The following is a 20,609-nucleotide window of genomic DNA, read 5'->3' as shown; positions in this document are numbered from 1 at the left end:
TTGTGATGGTGTTTGGTCACTGGTTCATGTTCACGATATTTTTATTTATTTTTCCATTTCAACTGATACCACACACAAAACGTCTTAATTCGGTTTATTGTTTCAGTTTTTCATGCACAAGCTATATGAGCTTCAATGTCTTGTCATGTTCATTTCTGCATTTCTTCTTGTTTATATGTATACGTAATCAATCTTATGAAATGAACATTATTATTATTATATATTTGTGTTCAAAACCTTCCGAACACTTCGATGAGTAATATTGAACTGTGCCGCAAATTTTTGGGTACTCGTTAAAGAGTTGGCGTCAACTTCTAGAAGAACTGCTTCCTCTAGTTGTGGTGTCATTATTGTCCTCGATCTACCAGGACCCTAAGCCTGTTTACCCTGTATACCATCTATTCTCGATCATTCAGGAGAAAACCCCCCGATTCTAAAGACAGTGTCCTTTGGTAATATCAGTAATCTGTTGTTGAACTTTTTAATTGAAGCACACGGTTCATCATTGCTAGGGGTCGAAAATAGTTTCAATATTTAACAAAAACAAAAACTCACCATGGATGTCATCTACACAGATCCCCAGGTCCTCTCTGAATGCAGGAAGATGAGAGTGACACCGACACGTGCAGAGATCTCTGGTGGATATAGCTATGGCGGTCCCGCTGCTCATTCCGACACATGTTTCTTCTATGCATCGTGTAGGTACATCTGGAAAAGAAAAAAGCTCAGAATTACAAATCATAAAGCATTAGTGAACCCCTCTAGGAAGAGGATGAATGCTGGGATGGATGATGAGGGACTCAATTGATTTTCTATTGCTTGAGAGTACATTCTGTTGAGTAAGTACCGGGGATCGATCAAAAAGCCCGCGTGAAGGGAGTTTCAAAATTATTTCTGCAGCTTGGTTGGCACAACTGTCCTCTATACTCATGCGGAGTTTTAGCGCCATCTATCTTTCAGTTTGCATACAGTGCAATTTGTGGATCAACCTCAAACGTGTTTTGCGATTTCAATTGATGAAAATATCGAACAAAGAATGTGTCTCAGACTTTGCATTACAGATGGAATTTCGCTGAAAATGTTGCATAAGACTCACGGTAAATTGACTTTATCAAAAACACTGGCTATGTGAGGTACAGTGCGTTATAAAGGGGTCGAAATGTGATGGAAGGTTTGCGTCGGTCATGTCGGTCATCATCAACATTCTCAACTGAACTCAACACCGCAAACGTAAAGGAAATGGTGAATGAAAATCGTCGTTGAAGTCTGAGAGAGATAGCCGCTGGCATTTCTACACTCACGAGTCAGTTTGTACGAAAAGACGTGAAATTTCAGCAAAAACTCACTGACGTAAAGTTCAACGCGTCAATTTCGACCCCACATTCACAAGACGCATTGGAATTGGTGACGAGACATGATTTCACGAATTTGATATGCAAACCAGTCAACAAGCTTCGTAGGGGCTCCTTCCAAATGAGCCAAAACTTAAAAAACAAAGAATTGGACGTAGTCTAACAAATAAATGAGAAACAGTAAGAAAATCAATGGCCCCAGAATATTTTATGTGATGCCATTGCGGAATGCATCTGTTAGGGGTTGCACCACACTATTAGAAACCAGAATTGAATTAAATCTAAAGAAATGAACTTTGAACGTTCAATCCAGTCTCGAATATACCTACACAGTAGGTTGAATTGACTGACGCCTATCAGAAAACAACTACTCCCCTGGCTAATACGACGAAGGGCGTTGGATTATATCCGACAGGCGTCAGTGCAGGAATCTTCACAGAAAATTTCCTGCATATGCAATGGGGATGATTACGGGAAACTCATCCGGCAGAGTGCGCTGAGTGTTTGTCACATTGGTCATTAGCTGTCAAAGTTTCCACCGTTATTTATTGATTTATTTGAAAGTTTCTTATTTAAATTGCTTGCAATTCAAGATGTATTCTACATGGCGTATCGCTGAGTTGAAGGAGGAGTTGCAGAGGAAAGGTGCAACCCTTGGAGGGGAGAAAGCTGATCTAGTGGAAAGGTTCATAATTTTGCATATTTGAACAACTCTCTCATTATAAAGACAGTTTTTTGCATTCAATTTAATCCCAAGAAATATATTAATGAGAAAAAACCAAACATTTTGTGTTTTTATCACTAATAATCAATGAACATTATTCTAACCTCAAAAACATGCAAGTTTTAAGGTTCAATTTTGTTTTCAAATTGGAGGCTTATGATAGACATTTTAATTTCGAGAATATCCCTTAAGAGAGACCTGTATAATAAAGAATAGATTTTTTGTTCATTATAAATTCATCATTGGAAAATAATCTGAATAAAGTTGTTGTTTGTGTGGACTGACTGATTAGGTGGCTTTCCTTATCAGGATTATCTTCCTCGGGGTGGAAAGTAACTTCTAAGGTAATTTCTTGTTGGAGGTCTAGATAATTAATACCTGAAAATCAAATGGAATATAGTGGTGGTTGAGAAGTCAATATAATAAATGTATTTATTGGATACTTACCATTGAGAGGAAGCTAGTTATCTTTATCTTCGAAAATTTCAGATGATTCTCTACTAGCTGGCTTCAAATCACGTTTAGCATTCCTTTTTTCTAATCTCAACATCAGGGGACTGATAGAATTTGAAGTACAGCAAAATATGGAAGGTACAGCTGATTTTTCAAAAAATTTTCTTTGGAGTGAAAATCCTATAAAATTAATATCACATATAAGTAAGTATAATGAATGCTACTTACCAGTTGTCTTTGAAGTAGTCTCAAAATCAGAATCTTTGAAATGTTAACCACATAACCTAAAATGATCAGTACGTTTGAACTTTACTATCCTCAAAGATTTTTCCCATTTTCTTCTCATAACAGTATTTTCAGGAAACTTATGAACTCCCATTTCTTTGCACCCGAAAGAAGCACAACGACCCATTTCTCTGAATAAAAACGAAAAATCACAAATGTTCTCATATAACCAATGTATCTTTTGATGACAAACACTTAGCGCCCTCTATGTAACACAAATTGACAGTTTGCTTCCCCATTGACAATACAACTGAAAGAGTCGACCTTCAATTTTGGAACGGGGACACTTGCAGAGCGTTTTCGGGCTCATTAGCCACTCATCAGTGCAAGATAGTGGCCATCATCGACCTAAAGTCAATGATATTTCATGATTAAAAATCGGAATTCTTTCAGAGTATTTCATTCCTCTTCCTAAGCTGGAGCCAACAACAGAGCACATACTGTGTGCCTGGCCTGCTAACCTAACCTAACTTAACGTTCTTATGATTCTTCTGTAGTCTACAAAGTTGGGATTATTTATCGGGATTTGATTGAGTTGCAGATTGGCCACTCAAGTGTTTCATACCGAAAGTCATGACAAATCTTAAAGTTAATACATGTTTCAGTTTTTGATGTAGCCTTCTCCAAAGTTTCCATGAACAACACCTCTTATTGAATTATTGAATAAACAAAGGTGAAAGAGAATCTCAATTTCTTATTTATCAAGGTTCGATGAACATTGTAGCATCAACATGGAATGTGGAACACAACATCCAATTATTTCAAATTTGTGTTAGACAATAAACAATAGAAATCAGTGAATAATAAAACGCGAGACTTTCGTATTTTACATCGCTAGAGTAATAATTGGAAAATCATCCCAGTTCGTATAACGTCAGCTTTGAAAGATGCGGCTGCTTAAGTACTGTGATATAACTCAACACTATTTAACTGCCGTGCTTATTAATTTGGATCGTTTTCTACAAGTTGCAAGGCCGTTTCGAAATCATTAACTGCAAAATTGCTCACGACCGGTTACGTCTAATTTCTTGAAAATTGCCGCGATTTGTCAACTGAAGTAGAGCAAAGTACAGGTGATTCAATCAATTCAAATGTGATGGAGAACAGCAAGCTCTCCTTTTTTCGATTTCAGTTCTCATCGAAGGGCTTCGTCAAACTGAAGAACAATCGATTGGCATATTGAGTCCATGTGTCCAATCTACGAAAGCGTAGAAGTTTCGCATAATTTCATTATTTGTTTTTTGGAAATAACGACTTTATAAGTCGAAATTTCGACTTTAATCTCGAAACTACGAATTTAAAGTCAAAATTTAGACTTTAAAATCCAGATTTTGACTTTAATCTCGAAACTACGAATTTAAAGTCAAAATTTAGACTTTAAAATCCAGATTTTGACTTTAATCTCAGATATACGATTTTGCTCTCGAAATTTTGATTTCAATTTCGAAATTTTGACTTTATTTTCGAATTTAAAGCCGAAATTTCGACTGTAATTTCAAAATTCCGACTTTAATTTCGAGTTTGAAGCCGAAATTTTGCAATCAAAGTGAAAAGTTTTATTCAATTCTCGAAATTTTGGCTTCAGTTTCGAAATTACCATTTCGAACTCGAAATTTCAACTTTAATTTTCAATTTACGACTTCAAAACTCGAAGTTCCCACTTTAATCTCGAGTTTGAAGCCGAAATTTTGAGATCAAAATCGAAATTTCGATTTCAGTCTCGAAATTTGGAGTTTATTCTCGAAAATACTACTTAATACTCAAAATTCAGAATTCAATCTCGAATTTCAAGCCGAAATTTCGAGAATGAAGTCGAAAAAATTTCTACTTCGATATCAAAATTTAGACTTCAGTTTCGAACTTACGATTTAAAACTCGACTCAAAATTTCGACTTTAATCCAAGCCGAAATTTCAAAATTGAAGTCTAAATTTTGGGTTTACAGTCTTTAATTCAAAATTAAAGCGAAATTGAGATTTCAATCTTGAAATTTCGACTCTGGTCTCGAAATTCCACTTTAAACATGAAATTTCGACTTCAACCTTGAATTTACGACTTCAAAACTCAAAATTTTGACTTTAATCTCAGATTTTTTACTTTGATGTGAAAATTTTTACTTCATTCTCGAACTTAAAATTTGAAACTCGAAGTTTCGACTCAAAATTTTGACTTCAATCTTGTATTCCAAGCCGAAATTTCAAAATTGAAGTCTAAATTTTAATCTCGAAATTTCGACTCTGGTCTCGAAATTCCACTTTAAACATAAAATTTCGACTTCAACCTCGAATTTACGACTTCAAAACTCAAAATTTTGACTTCAATCTCAGATTTTTTACTTTGATGTGAACATTTTGACTTCAGTCTCGAACTTAAGATTTGAAACTCGAAGTTTCGACTCAAAATTTTGACTTCAATCTTGTATTCCAATCCGAAATTTCAAAATTGAAGTCGAAATTTTCAGTTTACAGTCTTTAATTCAAAATTGAAGTCGAAATTGAGATTTTAATTTCAAAATTTCTACTCTGGTCTCGAAATTTTATTTGGAACTCAAAATTTCGACTTCAACTTCAAATTTACGTCTTCAAAACTCGAAAATTTGACTTAAATCTCGAAATTTTGACATCGAAGTCAAAATTTAATCTTGAAGTTATGATTTGAAACTCGAAGTTCCGACTCGAAATTTTGACTTCAATCTCGAATTCCAAGCCGAAATTTCGAGATTGAAGTCGAAATTTTGGGTTTACAGTTGTTTATTCGAAATTGAAGTCAAAATCACGATTTTAATCTCGAAATTTTGATTCTGGTCTCAAAATTTCACTTCGAACTTGAAATTTTATCATGAATTTCGAATTTGTGACTTCAAAACTGAAAATTTCGACTTTCATCTCAAAATTTTATCCTCGATGTCAAAATTTCGACTTTAGACTCGAACTTACGACTTAAAACTCGAAGTTCCGACTCGAAATTCTGACTTTGATCTCAAATTTTAAGTCGAAATGTCGAGATTAAAGTCGAAATTCGAAATTGAAGTGGAAATTTCACTTTGATTTTGAAATTTCGACTTCAACTTCCAAATTTTGGCTTAGTATTCGAAATAAAAGTTTTGATTTTGATTTCAATATTTTGACTTTAGTCTCAGAATTTCGACTTTTGTCGACTCGAAATTTCTACTTCGAACTCAAAATTTTGACTTTAATCTCGAGTTTGAAACCGTATTTTCGAGATTGAAGTCAAAATTGAAATTTTCATCTTGAAATTTCGACTTCAGTCTCGATACTACTTTGAGCTCAAAATTTCGACTTTGATCTTGAGCTTGAAGTCGAAATTTAAGGTTAGTCTCAAATCCCAAATTGAAATCAAATTTTCGGTTTAAGTCTCCAAATTTTGATTTTAATCTCGAATTTACGACTTCAAAAAAAATCGAAATTTTAACTTCAATCTCGAAATTTAGACTTAAATCACAAAATTTCGAAATTTTGACTTTAAAGTACTAATTTCGAGAACAAAGCCGAAATTTCGAGATTAAAATCAAAATGTTCTATATTGATCTCAAAATGTTGGCTTTAAACTCGAGATGAAAGTCGGAACTTCGAGTTTAAAGTCGTAATTCCGAGGCTAAAGTCAAAATTTCGAGATTAAAATCGAAACTTCGATTACAGCATATCCGAAATTCCCCCCAAAGTTTGATATATATGAGGGTTGAAAGTTTTGAAATGTTACCAACAAACTCAACAAGTTCTGAATTTAAAAAAAATTCTTTCGTTGAAAAATACACTTCGCGACATATTTCTGATGACGATATCTACCTCATTCGTCATAAAATATAGGGTCCTCCAACAGGGACTCCCGAACTTTGACAATTGATAACGGCCATCTTGTTGAAGCTAAATCTGTCAAATTAGTTGTCATGCAAATGATATAACTGTTTTATCAAAATGGGTGTTCTGTTCGGACAACGTACCGCGCGCTTCGTCCATTTTACGGTCGCCATAATCATCCTATTGAGAGGACTATTCGCAACGTGGTGGATGAATTTGAGGTCACTGGTCCAGTTAACTATAGATCAATACCCAATACCCAGGAACTGAAGGTAAATGACCATAGATTTTGATGTGTGCTCGCTGAATGGGATCCAATGCGCTGAATGAGATTCAAGAGCGTGCATACTGGAACCATAGTAAAAATCAACCAGTAAGTCCACTCCCATTCATTCATAAACTCACAAAGTTCTCTGTGACCTCGAAACGAAGTGCATAGCCAATTAAAAGTAGGAGGTTTCATCAGTTTTCATTACTTTCGTGAAAACTGTAACTCCCCCAAAAATTTTGTAATGAACTTTGTTTTAGATAATTGTATTATCTACAAAATTTTGTTATAACTTTTTGTTCCATCTTTTATAATAAACGCTTGATAATCAAAAATAAAAAGTAATGAATTGTTTATAGGTGTAACAACTTTTTTTATTTATTTGACAGAAAATACATGATACGATTTTTATTTTTTAATAAGAAAATGAGAAAATTAGATAGAATAATTTAACTTAAACTTTGTTCCATAAATGATGAAATTGATAAATCTACAATTTATATATTATAATACTACATTAATAGAGCAAAAAGGAACTACTTTATCCACTAAATATATTTCATATATTTTTTTTGCACGAATGTAAAAAAATCTGACCTGAATGCAGAGAAATATCTCCGAATATTAAGGACGACTGTAACCGATTTCCTTGAAAATTTGCCTTCAGAAGAATATAGGAATTCGTGGTTTCAACTGGACGGAGCGCTAGCTCATTCCACCCAGGAAGTTTCCAGGACTATGACGAACTCGTCGACGATCGTTCATTGGTGTTAATTAAGGATACATTTGGTTGAATTTTTTACACGTTCTGACAATGATTTGATCCCTTTGTTCATGTGTATAACAAATAATTTCATAAGAACTTCGTTTGAATAATCGATATTTGCATTCATTTTGGAAGATGATTCGAAACACCGTCGATAAATCTTTGTAAATTACTTATAAAAGTAACCGAACTGCTATAAGCTTGATAATTCCACTGCTACCTAAATCCAAATTCTAAAAAAAATAATGATTCTTGAAGAAGCGACTTTATTTATTCACTATATTTATTACCGAGTAATATACAGGAGGTTTCATTTGAAAAAATGAACTTTTGACTACCTTTATGCACAATGGAAATAATAGTAATTTTAGCACGCCCTGTATGATATGGAGTCGATTTCTTGATGTTATTTGAATATTTTGAGTTTGTCCAAAGTATCATCAAAATATCAACTTTCCATGAATTGAGAGTCTGATGTGCAATTTGACCCGTTAGACTTTTTCTTGTGATGTTTTCTAAAGTCGCAGATGTATGAATATGAGCCACAAACCACAGAGGTTCTCAAAACCTACAAAACACATGCCATCGGTCAAACGCCAAACGAATAAATAATTTCGATGATATCTTACACACACTTTGTTTTATTTGAATTCAAAAATAGGAACCGCTTAAGAAAGACCTTACACTTTTCCAATACCGACCATTCACTTTAACTCAAGCTTAAAATTCGGTGAACTTCTAACATTCTGCATGTACCATTGAAACAAGTATGCAAACACTCGCCAACTCGACAAACATCTTCAAAGTTGAACAAATCGAGCGATAAAAGAGAACTTAGTAGCTCGTGGCATCCAGAAAACCGTAAATTGTCAACCCGTATATGCTAACCAGATGGTCGCGTTAATTCTCGCGAAGAAAAAGCCCATCATCTTCCACTAAAGATAGTGAAGCGTGTCTTGCCTCCGTTTCCTCAATAAAGTGCAAATAGTGTATAGTAAATACGCGTGGTTTTTTCAACTTGCCTTTGCCTATTATGAATAAATCAAGTTCCTATAACACTTGAAAAGCTGCTCGATTCAAAACAAGTGCCTACACGCTGCGCAGTTTCTTAATAACGTTTTGCACACAATACTATAAGAAATTAATTGCCGGTGTTAATGCCTTTTTTTCTTGTGGTTGCGGTACCGTTCCATACGCGGAAGATAATCGTTAAAATAGAGATATTTTATTCAAGTACTAGAGCCATTAACGATGAAATTATGGACGTGAATTTTCTCTATTTTCATCAACCACGTTTGGAATGTTGATATGCCTGACTGTGCATTTGTTTTGGATTGAATTTCATTCTCATCCCGATTTAGCATCCCCATTTTACTTTCCATGCTTTCCAATCTCAATAACCTTGTCAGTCAAAAAACGTACAGAAAATTACAAAGAACCCAACAGAGAAAATCTTGAAAAAGGCCAATCAACTGATAAAAGAATCTTCATTACCACCAGAGATAAAGAAGAAACTTTGCAGATCAGAAATATTACCACAGAGACTCTATGAATTACCGAAAATTCACGACAAACATTTCTCTGATATGCTGCAGAAACATGTTGGGAAGACCAAGGCGTACGTCCGGGACTTCACTGGCTTCATCAAACATTTGAAAGCATCACCTTGGAGGCAAACGACATTTTAGTTAGCTTCGATATAGTAACCTAATTAACAAATGCACCACTCGAGGAATTCCTCAGCTACATGCAGGAGATCTCCACAAGATATCAACTTATTTCAACTTTCACTAACGACAACTTCTTTCCAATGGAATAAATCCTTTTATGAGCAAGTTGATGGAGTCGCCATGGGCAATCCACTTAACCCAGTAGTGGCGAATTCCTATATGGAAAAATTTGAAGAAATAGCCATTCAAACCTCAGAAAAACGACCGAAGTACTGATTGAGGTATGTAGGTGACACGTTCGTTGTTTGGAGCCATGGAAAAAAGTACTTCAGAACTTCCTAAATCATCAGAATAGCTTTCATCCCAATATCCAGTTCAACAGGGAATTAGCAGGAAATCTTGATGTTTTAGTCATCAAGGAAGGTAATCAACCAGGCCATAAGGTGTACAGGAACATACACAGATCGATACTTACATAATGGATCCAACCATCATTCAAAACAGAAACGAACTGTCAACAGTCTAGTGAACAGAGCTTTGAGAATATGTGAAGACAGGTACGTCGACGATGAAATGAAACATCTAACAACTGTGTTACAAGCGAACGGCTACGCGTCCAAGGAAGAAAAAGAGAAACACCAACGAAGATCCACCCCAAGGCACTTTCTATTTGCCATACTTAGAAGGTGTCACCAACCGAATCGGGAAAATTCTGAAGAAAGAGAAAATTAACACCGTCTTCAAACCAACTAAGAAAATATCGGAGTATCTGAGATCAGCAAAAGACACCAGAGATCCACTCAAATCAGTGAGAGTTTACAGGATTCCATGTAACTGTGGTAAAGTGAGTCGGTAGAGCGAATTTTCTGTTCTTATGGTAATGGATGATAATATTATAATGAAAGAGCTAGCGAATATCAAAAACTTTTGCTTCGTTGAGTACAGTTTCAGTTGAATAATAAGGCGGTTTGGATAATATTAATTTCAGGGATCTGTTTTCGAGCACCTAAAGAGAGCGAAGGTGCATATGGTAGGTTCCGCCCAACAAGCAATTCCGTAGCTCAGGTGATTCGCTACAAGTGCATGGTATAGTTCAAGTAAACGATATAGTACAACCTACTTTCCAACAGCTCTGGATTGAACCGCACTTAGAGCTGAACACAGCAAGCATAGAGATAGTGACGAGACTTGGAAGTAAGGGAGATTGCGACCTCGTCCCCGAGTCATGTAAGTACAGTTTCAAGTAATAAAAATGGCTCCAAAGCAGGAGGCAAAACGTAGAAAAGATGAAGAATTACAGACGCGGTTCAACTTGGAAAACATTATATCAAATTACTGAACGCGGAATAAATAGATAAGTAAGTATTTATTTTGATTTTCATGGAATTATTTTGCAGCAGCTTGACTGCATTAACCAGACTAGATTCCATATCATTTCTAGAAACATGTGGATTCGTTTTCCGATGGCATTTCAGGTTAGCTTCCCAAATTTCTGCTATCGCAGTTGTCGGTTGATTGGTCAAACCACCATCACTGACATAAAAACCTTGGCAAGTTGACTTGGGTGTCACACCAATAGGTGGTTCCACTTATGTTTCGCTTGCGTTTACGCAGCTATTTTTATCAAGTACTTTCTTGGTTTTTCCTGGCAAACATCAGTTAGAAGGGGAAGGGAGCCAGGCTTCAACCTGAATAAAATCAAGATGGATAACGTCGTCATTTTGTCTTCAATCGAGGACCGCCTGCCCGGTACTGACGATGCCCAATAGGCTGAAACAGCTGGCTACCGGTGGCTCTTATATTGAAATCAATATGGGAGTGATCAAAAAGTTTTATCTATTTATTTTTTTATTTTCATGGAATTATTTTCCAGCAGCTTGACTACATTAACCTTTCTATATTCCATATCATTTCTAGAAACATGTGGATTCGTTTTCCGATGGCATTTCAGGTTAGCTTCCCAAATTTCTGGTACCGGTTGATTGGTCAAACCACCAACACTGACATAAAAACTTGGCAAGTTGACTTGGGTGTCACACCAATAGGTGGTTACCACTTATGTTTCGCTTGCGTTTACGCAGCTATTTTTATCAAGTACTTTCTTGGTGATCAAAAAGTACTTATCTATTTATATATATATATATATATATATATATATATATATATATATATATATATATATATATATATATATATAAATATATAAAATAAATATTTCAGCAATACTCTCAAGGGCATACATTTTTTCGAATGTTTTTGTCTGTAAAACTTCAAGTAGTTTGGTTTTGGTATAGTCATCTTCAAAATACTAATTGTTATCCATTGAAAAACTCTGTATTTCATCTTTCCTCGAATTTTTATTCGGTATTTTGATGAGCTGTCGCGAATGATAGGAAGCGTTGTCAAAAGAACTATTACACTATTCTCATCCAAATTTGGGATACATGTGTTTTCAGACCATTCCTCGAAAATATTAGATTCCATGTTCTTATGATAGTCAACATTGCAGTCCTCAAGTTTTTTTCCAGATAATTTCTAAGAATTCGGAACCCATCCTTTACTTCCTCCGCAATGCACAATGATTAGTCACGATCCTTCGTTTGCAGGCAGGTTAGGCGTACATATTCTCGAACCATCAGTCCACCCTTTCGTAACTGTGTCGTGAGTGTCATACCAAGTTTCGTCCAAATAGAAAATTTGACGTTCTTCTTGTCTATATTTAGTTATTTGTCCTAAGTAATTGTTAGGCTATTCCACTATTCTTCTGCTTTCCATAACTACTTGACGTTTGTTTATTATTTTAAATCTAAATCCTAGTTTCTTTATCTAATTCTAATGATTTCAATTGTAGGTATCTCATTGCTTTTGTTACAGTCGTATATCGTTTCATATTGCGTTCATAGGGTTTGTTTTTGACTATTTTACGTACAGTTGAGAAAGGAATTTCGGTCAAATCTGATGTTGCTTGTAATAGTTTGTTTCCCTCGAAACCAGACTTGAGATGTAGATTCTTATATACATTGGAACATACTCTCTGTGTTTCAATATTCAAATGCATCCGAATCTTAGTCACTGGTATCTCTTTTTCGCATTGTTCACCATCGTTATTGGAATCACTACACAGGAAAAAGTCTGCGTTGTTATCACACTTGTTATTACTATTAGTACTTGTCCAAGGACGCCACATTTTAAACAGATAACAAAAATTTTGAGTAATTATAACTGCACCAATATCGAATTTCAAAACTCAAATCGCGATCAGTTTCCTGAACTGAACAATAACAACACGACTCTTATACCCATCCTCTCATTCTAATCGTCACCGTAACATGACTTAAAATTCAATTGTATGACTTCAGCCAATCATAAATCTCGGTTAGTAAAAATCATCCACCATGAACCGCCAAGTCTACAGTCCACGTGGACTAGTTGGCAGCGGCTTTATTTCTCTGTATTGGTTTTTTTGGCCTTTGAGATCGCCGACAGTTTTAACTATGCACTTTACCGGTTACTTCGACTATACAAAATTTTGAGGTTAGAGTTCGTTAATATTTTTACCAAAAATTCAAATTTGAAAAGTATGCAACGCAACTTATTACAAATGTACTGAATATTTAAGATGTAAATCTATTATTACTCCTAAGTAACTCACTTTAGCTTCGGGGGGAGTATTGATCAATGTTCAGTTGTGAAAAACAAGTTTCAAAATATCAAAAACCTCATGGGAGCTGACGCTCAGTTTTTCCGCCATCTCACGCACCATTTGTGGTGGGTCAGACTTCAATAGGGTCCTCAAATCCACGTCCTGGATTATTGTAGGTCGACCACTTAGGGACTGAATTTTTGAGGAAAAATTTTGCAAATCAACGTCGAATAGTTCGTTCATTAAAACTATTATTTGCCAAATACCTGGTTGATTTTTCGGACTCTGTCGGCAGCGCTTTGGTTCAATTTGAATTCTTACAGAAAATTTGGCCTGACACCGCTCAACGACATCATATAGTAATAGACTGAAAAGAGGCAAAAAATTGAAATTTGGAAAAAAATTAACAGCAATAATGTAAAAAGTTCAAAATTCTCAATCGATCAGTACATACCACGACACAGGAGAATAAATATTTATTGAAATATGGAATTACAAAAACATAAGACATTAAAACGGACGAAACTTTTGAAAAAACCTCATATCTGTCACCGACACAGTCATGAAACAGATTTGGATTACTTCACTCATTACTGCTATACAAAAACGATTAGTTCAGGCAGTGTCATGAAAAGAAAAATCACCTTTTGAATGTTTCAGAATAGATCTCTTCAACAAATTATAGAGCACGCAGCTCCAGCAATCATCTCTCGAGATTTCCATTACCGCCTAACCAATGAACTTGTCCCGGCACTGCTCAGCTAACGGAAACAGTCTTTAATTAATCCTCTGGCAGCATAAAAGATCCCCGATACGCCTTTATCATAACCGAAGCACACATACTTTATATCAACGATTAAAAATCCACCGCTCGCTCGGCACGTCGATCTGAAGAGGAAAAAATGAAGGCAGAAATGTTGTGAATGGGAAACACCTAGTAGCCGGGCATGACTCATATGATTTATTGCTCAAGGCTTCCGCCAGATTGAGAATCGGAATTCCGGAAGGTCTGATGTTTCACGGTAGCTTGGATCAATTGAGATGGTTTTTATCACCGAGAATCCGCGTTTTTGAGAGATATCCATCGGTATCTACTAATAGGGGAGCCCAAGCGGGGGTTTCGGGATTTACTAAAGTGCAGCAGATTAATATACAGGGGGATGAATACCTTGTACCCGGTTAAGTACCTCCACCAAATATGAGCCCCATATATAAGGCTGCCTGTGGGGGATAAAGGATCAGAATAATAAAAAAAAATTGATCATCAGAAATTCTCGAGCGCGTCAGATTAAGGTAGGGTGAGTTAATTACCTGCTAAAAAGTGTATATTCCAGTAATCTGACAATTTGAGAGTGACGTAAAGAAAGGGGAGGGCACCAAAGATGTAAAAAAATAACGCCATTTCGAGCGTGGCTAGTTTTTTTTTATTTTGAAGGAAATACTTCAAGGATAACGAAAAATATATAATCTGACGATTTCCGGAAGCCAAAATAATAAAAATTCGTCGATAAAATTTAATGCGTGCAGCTATGTGATACCTATATTTTCCTCTCCGAGTTTCTATTCCTCTATTCTCTATTCACCTTTTCTCTTTCTATTACTCTCTCACTCTGTCCCCACTCTGAATTCTGTTGCCATGACGCCATCACAGCTGATCACAGAGACTCGTTCGTGATGAAGATGAAGATGATGATTAATTAATCAATTAATTAACATATTTCAAAAACACTTTACTGTGAGATTTTCACTAAATTGTTTTACAAAAACGCAACACGTGTTTCGCCATACAATGGCTTCATCTGGCGTGTCTGTCATCAATCACTTGATGGATGTAGCCGTTACAACGTGGTAGGAAATCATAATGAAGAAGATAGAACTTAAACTTTCTATGTTTTTTAGCACTTTTATTTGTAACTAACTAATTTTAAAAAAATTAAAAAAAATATTGTTTTGTCAGATTAAGCGAATCCCTCTAGATAATCGTCAGATTATGAGACAGCACGTCTAAAACATAAAGATGAACCATATATATCTTAATCTGACGCGCTTGAGTATTTCAAAATGGCGAATTTTTTTTGCACATTTTAGTAATGGCCGAAATCGTCAGATTATTGAATGAGAGCTTTTTTTTGTTGCACTCAAAACCCCTTTAGAAAATCTGACGCGCTCGATTATCATCATCATGCAAACGATCAGATTAACATACCAACATTATTAAAAATACGTAGGACATTGATGCTATCAATATCTGACGCTCTCGAGTATGTCCATGCAGCAGTACATATTTAAAAATCTATAGCCGCTTCCCCCACCGATGAAAAGGTATATATTATATAACATTTTTTTCTTCTTATCATATAAGCTTTGCAACCTAATATGTCTCTATGACGCTCGAGTAAATCCCCATTTTGCATCGTGGGCCCCCCTGCTATAGCGGATGTTGTCCGATAGGGAGGTGATTCCCGCCGAGATGATTCTGAGGTATGTGAATGCGTGAGAGTTGAATTTCGAAACGGTGTGTGAAAGCTTCAGCTTCATTCATTACTCTTCTCTTCACTTTCTGTGTTTTATGAATAACTGTTTTGGAAAGGGACAGAGAAAGAACATGGTTTCGATCTGGTTACACTGCTTGCAGTTCCCTTCCTTGCAAGGGAGTGATCAGATTTATTACCTTTCAGACAAGAGTGATTAGGGATCCAGACCAGAAACAGTTTGTTGAGTCTCTCTACTGTGAGGTTTTTTGGCAGTTCCACACCAACTTGACCGTTGCTCGATGGGGTCCAAATGCTTTCTTAGCCGCTTGGCTGTCCAAGTATATCTTTATTGAGCTTCAGGTCCTCAATCATGTTGATATTTCTGTTTTGGATCTGCAAGTATTTCCATCTGAAGATGTTTAGATCATCTATCAATACAATGCCGGAAATAACTTTGCGACAACGTCTGGTCTGGGGAATTTTGAAACAGCTCAATATCAACAAGGCAGCTGGTCTTGATGAAGTGACCGTCTTAAAGTGCCCGATGCGATTACTACTCCTGTAGTACCCTTTAACCCACTCCAGGATAATGTTATTATCTACCGAGGCTTTGGCTAAATCTGAGGTTACACGTTGTTCAAGGCTAATAGGGCTTGTCTGCTGTCAGTGCGGATTAATATGTTTTTGCCAAAAATTCCTTTCCTGGTTATTTCTTTTGTGGCGATTGAGATACCAGCCAGCTCTGTTTGGACCACGCTGGTATTTTTCCCATTCCCCACTTAATCCTTAAGCTTAGTGATCTGGGGTATACTCCACATCCTGAGCCTTCTTTGGTTTTTGAGCCGTCTGTATATATGCGTATTGCTTTTGTAGCATCTGACTCTGTGTTCTGTTTTGTAGGGTTTATTAAACACAATCCTGGGTTCAATTGCAACACTGGTTGCCTACAGCAGAGGTTGCGCAGTAAGCGCTTCTCGTCAAAGGCTCAGCCTCAATTGACCCATTCCTACTTCGAGGTTTACACCAGCCATGCGCAATCGTACCATGGCCATTAACGCAACCTCCTTAACGTACAGGTCCAGAGGGGTCAGACCCGTAATTATTTCCATTGCCGCAGTTGGTGTTGTTCTCATGGCTCCTGTGATGTTTCAACAAGCCAGTCGCTGTATTTGATATAATCTTTGGATGGCCGTTGCTTGTAGAATTTTCGGTCCCATGCAATGGCTCCATACGTTAACATAGGTCTTATTATTGCAGTGTGGATCCAGGTGACCACACGGGGGGTGAAAGACCCCATGCGCGTCCCACTGTCCTCCGAAATTGCTCATAAGCCACATATGCTCTTTTTGGTCTACTCTTTAGGTGAGAGTTCCATGTTAGCTTCTTGTCGAGGACAGAACCAAGGTATTTCACCTCTTCAGAGAAGTTTAGTTTGCTTTCGAAGATTTCAGGAGGTTTTAAGCCCGATAAACTTATTTTCCTGATGGAAAGGACCATCTCAGTTTTCTTGGGATTGACCGACAATGAGTGTTCCTTACACCATGTTTCAATTGAAATATGAAATGTGAGGTGACAAGAGACACAGCTCCAATGGTTCCTGAAGATACGCCTCATCATCCAGCTTCAATTATTGATTTTAATAATTTTTTGATTAGCGAAACTACTTTCAACTCAAATGATAACCCAAACCAAAAAAAATTATAATTTCAAACGAGCCAATTATCCTGCACTACATAATGCGCTGCTCCTGGCATAAGAATTTTGAAAAAGTCTAAATGGAGTCTTCTGGGTGCTCCTCTCTCTAAAGATTCACTTTCAAAACATCTTCGAGAAAAACGGGAATCACTCAAATTGCTGACCACCAGATTGAGTGAACTTCCAAAACACGTTGCATTTTTCCTTTTCAAAAATTGTTTGATAATTTACTCCGCCACACGACGGAATATGTTATACACAATAATTTCAATAATGATTCATAGCTCCAAGCAACTCTTCCTGTGAACCTTGGCGGATTAGGGCTACGTTCGGCTTCTTCCTTAGCTTTACCAGCTTTTTTGTCATCAGTCAATAGTGTTTCCGATCTTATCGATTCCATCCTTCCTTCCATATTTATCAATATCAAAGACGTTTTTATTCTGAAGGTGAATCACTTTGGCATGCTGCAACTAATATTGCTCCTCCTACAGATAAAAAGAAAATACAAAGTGTATGGGACCTACCTCTTCTGAACATTATAACTGATAAACTTCTGAAATCTACAAGTGTATACGATAAGACTCGTCTGAAAGCAGCAATGATCAAGGAATCTGGTGCTTGGCTGAATGCTTTACCTGTTGCATCTCTTGGAACACTATTAGACGATGAATCTTTCAGAATAGCAGTAGGACTTAGGATGGGTTCATCTGTTTGTGTTTCTCATACTTTTGTTTGCGGTAGTATAGTTGATGAGAAAGGTACACATGGTTTGAGTTGCAGGAGAAGTGCAGGGCGTATATCTCGACATCACCAAGTGAACGACATATTGAAACAAGCTATGTTGTCAGCGGATGTTCCTGCAATTCTGGAACCCTTAGTTCGAGAATTGCAGTCGAGATGATGGTGAACGACCAGATGGTATGTCTCTCATACCATGGAAATACGGTAAACCTGTGGTATGGGACTTCACTTGCGTTGACACGGTCGCGGCTTCCCATCTAACCGAAAGTTCCAAGTCTGCTGGAACTGCAGCATTGTCTGGCGAGAAATTGAAAAGAAAAAAAATACCAAAATCTTGGAAACAACTATCTGTTTCATCCAGTAGCGGTTGAAACTTTTTGTGTTTATGGCTCGGAGTCTCTGTTATTCGTTCATGAACTCGGAAGGAGAATAGGCCAAGCAACGAAAGATCGACGTTCTACCTCTTTTTTTGTTAGAAAGAATTAGTATTGCTATTCAACGTGGCAATGCTGCTTCAGTACTTGGAACTATTCCTCCTTCACATAATTTTGATGAGATCATGCATTGCCCTACTTTCAGTACGGAACTGAAACCTCTTCGAAACAAGCTGAGATATGTGGATATTCATCAGTCTCCTATCAAGGTTAATTCACAAGTGATTGATCCACCTTCTTCTTTTTCAGTGCGGTCAGTGGACTCAGGTCATTCTTGCCCCCCAAACATGAGTTGCAGTCCTCGTAGAACTGTTCCCTTTCAGTGGAAGAGCCTCATGAAGCAAGAGCCGAATCGATCCCTCTACGAAACCCTTCTTCACTTGGAAGGATCGATCGCAGCTTGAGAAATGGTTCTTATGGAGATTCTGTGAAACATGTTCTTCCTTACGAATCAGTAGATAGTTGTCCTGAAAATCTAGAGAAGAAAATTGGATTGGATAATTTAGGAAACACTTGCTACATGAATAGCATTTTTCAAGTGTTGTTCATGACGAAGAATTTAAAGAACGAAGTTTTAATGATGAACGAGAACGGGAATGTTTCCTACTTATTCATCAAACTCAAACACCTGTTCATGCAGCTGCAGTTTTGTAAGAAGGTATCATCTTTCCCTCCAACCGATTTCCTGGAGTCTTTGAAGTCCACTAGATACTCGTTAGGACAACGAGAGGATTGTTTCGAATTCTTGGGGTTCTTGTTGAATACTCTTCGTGAGCAAAACAATAGCAAAATCAATACTCCTGACCGCTCTGGACTGAATGATTCCGTACAGCCCATCTCGTCTTGTGTTTGTAAATCTTTTGCTGGAAAAATCTCACTTGTTCATTTTGTAGTAAATGTTCAAGAGGTAGCGAAAACTTATGTGAATTTCTGGAACTTCATCTAGCTTTTCCTAATATGACTAATAACCAGTCCGTTCAAAGATTATTGCTAAATCATCTGAAAATGGAATTTTCAACAGGTGATGATCGACTGTATTGCCAAACATGCGGCAAGCTAACTGACTGTTATGGGAAAACAAGTATATCTGAGGCACTAGTCTTCTGACGGAAGCAAGAAACTCTTTGGAAGGTTCGAAATAGATGAACATTTCAACCCAGCAGACCACTATTATAATATTCATGCAGTCATTGTTCACTGTGGTTCTGGCGTTGAATTTAGTCATTATTATGCCTTGGTCAAAGACGAAACGGACTGGTTTGAATTTGACGATAGTCGTGTCACGAAGTGTTCTGGCGATGCATTGAATTTATTGGAGCCTCTGGAGACACCCTACATTTTGTTTTATAAGAGAGAGGACATTGTTAGATCAAGATCTTCAGATGATGTGGTGCTGCAGGTTTTTCCGGGTTTTCCTGCAGCTGAAAAAGCAAATGCGCCACTGGAATCAATGAAGTCGCCCCGGAGCGCCAATTAATTTTTATTGTTGTTTTTATTTTATTTTTATCGTTGTTTTAATAAAATTCACATAAATAAATTTATTGAAGAAAATTTACTGAAGTAAATAAATTTACTGGATATAGTAAAAGTAATTGAGTCTGAAAATTCCTTAGGTAGGAATTTGCGAATCAGATAATTATTAAGGAGACAATTCAACTTGCTGCACAAGTAGATTTATTGAAGAGATACATTTATCTTCTGGATAAATTTATATTTGTTTGGAGATCGCCTGAAGAGGCATATTTTTGTGGTAACACATTTACTGGCTGAATTAAGCACAGGATAGGTGGATGGACTACTGGACCGCCAACTGTGGAGAGGACGAGTCAATTCTATTCTACCGTAGCTGAGTCAACCTTGGGTCATTGTGGAATCTATAACAACTGTATTAACGAGTTTACTGTAAGGTTAAATGCATTTAACTCAAGGTAAGGTACTGTAACTAGTTATTCTTTTGACCAAGGAACCAGCGTTTATAGTATTGCACAACGTTGCTAATTCAGTTCATTAAATTTTTGAAAATATTTATTGCTGTTATTTACTATTTGGAGATAGAGGTTATCTACAGACTGGTATCAAAAAGGATTATTAGTAACTGTTATTTGCTGTAGATGGCGCCCTAGTAAGATCTCTATATAGGATCTCAAGATCCTACCTGCAGATAAAGGAAACACTACTGTGGTAATGGATACCGTTCTCTACGAACAGAAGATCGAAGAGGTTCTGTAGAAGGGACGATACACAAAGATAGTACGGGACCCTACTGCATCAATCGAAAGGAAGTTGT

The 20,609-nt window shown here is 36.7% G+C and overlaps 1 protein-coding gene across 1 annotated transcript in view; it reads right to left on the bottom strand.

The window, feature by feature from the left end:
- The window catches only part of sha (shavenoid), a 228,216-nt gene that overhangs the window by 160,747 nt on the left and 46,860 nt on the right, over positions 1-20,609 (bottom strand). The window contains exon 3 of the mRNA XM_074174536.1: positions 556-708. Coding sequence (XP_074030637.1) covers positions 556-708 — 153 coding nt within the window. The remainder of the gene's footprint in view (positions 1-555; positions 709-20,609) is intronic.

The sequence above is a fragment of the Leptinotarsa decemlineata genome, unplaced genomic scaffold (genome assembly GCF_025532065.1).
Source record: "Leptinotarsa decemlineata unplaced genomic scaffold, Ldec_3_MD MMD2_tig00000591_RagTag_RagTag, whole genome shotgun sequence".
In the NCBI taxonomy this organism is placed as follows: domain Eukaryota; kingdom Metazoa; phylum Arthropoda; class Insecta; order Coleoptera; family Chrysomelidae; genus Leptinotarsa; species Leptinotarsa decemlineata.
This window is presented reverse-complemented; position numbering and strand designations above follow the sequence as displayed.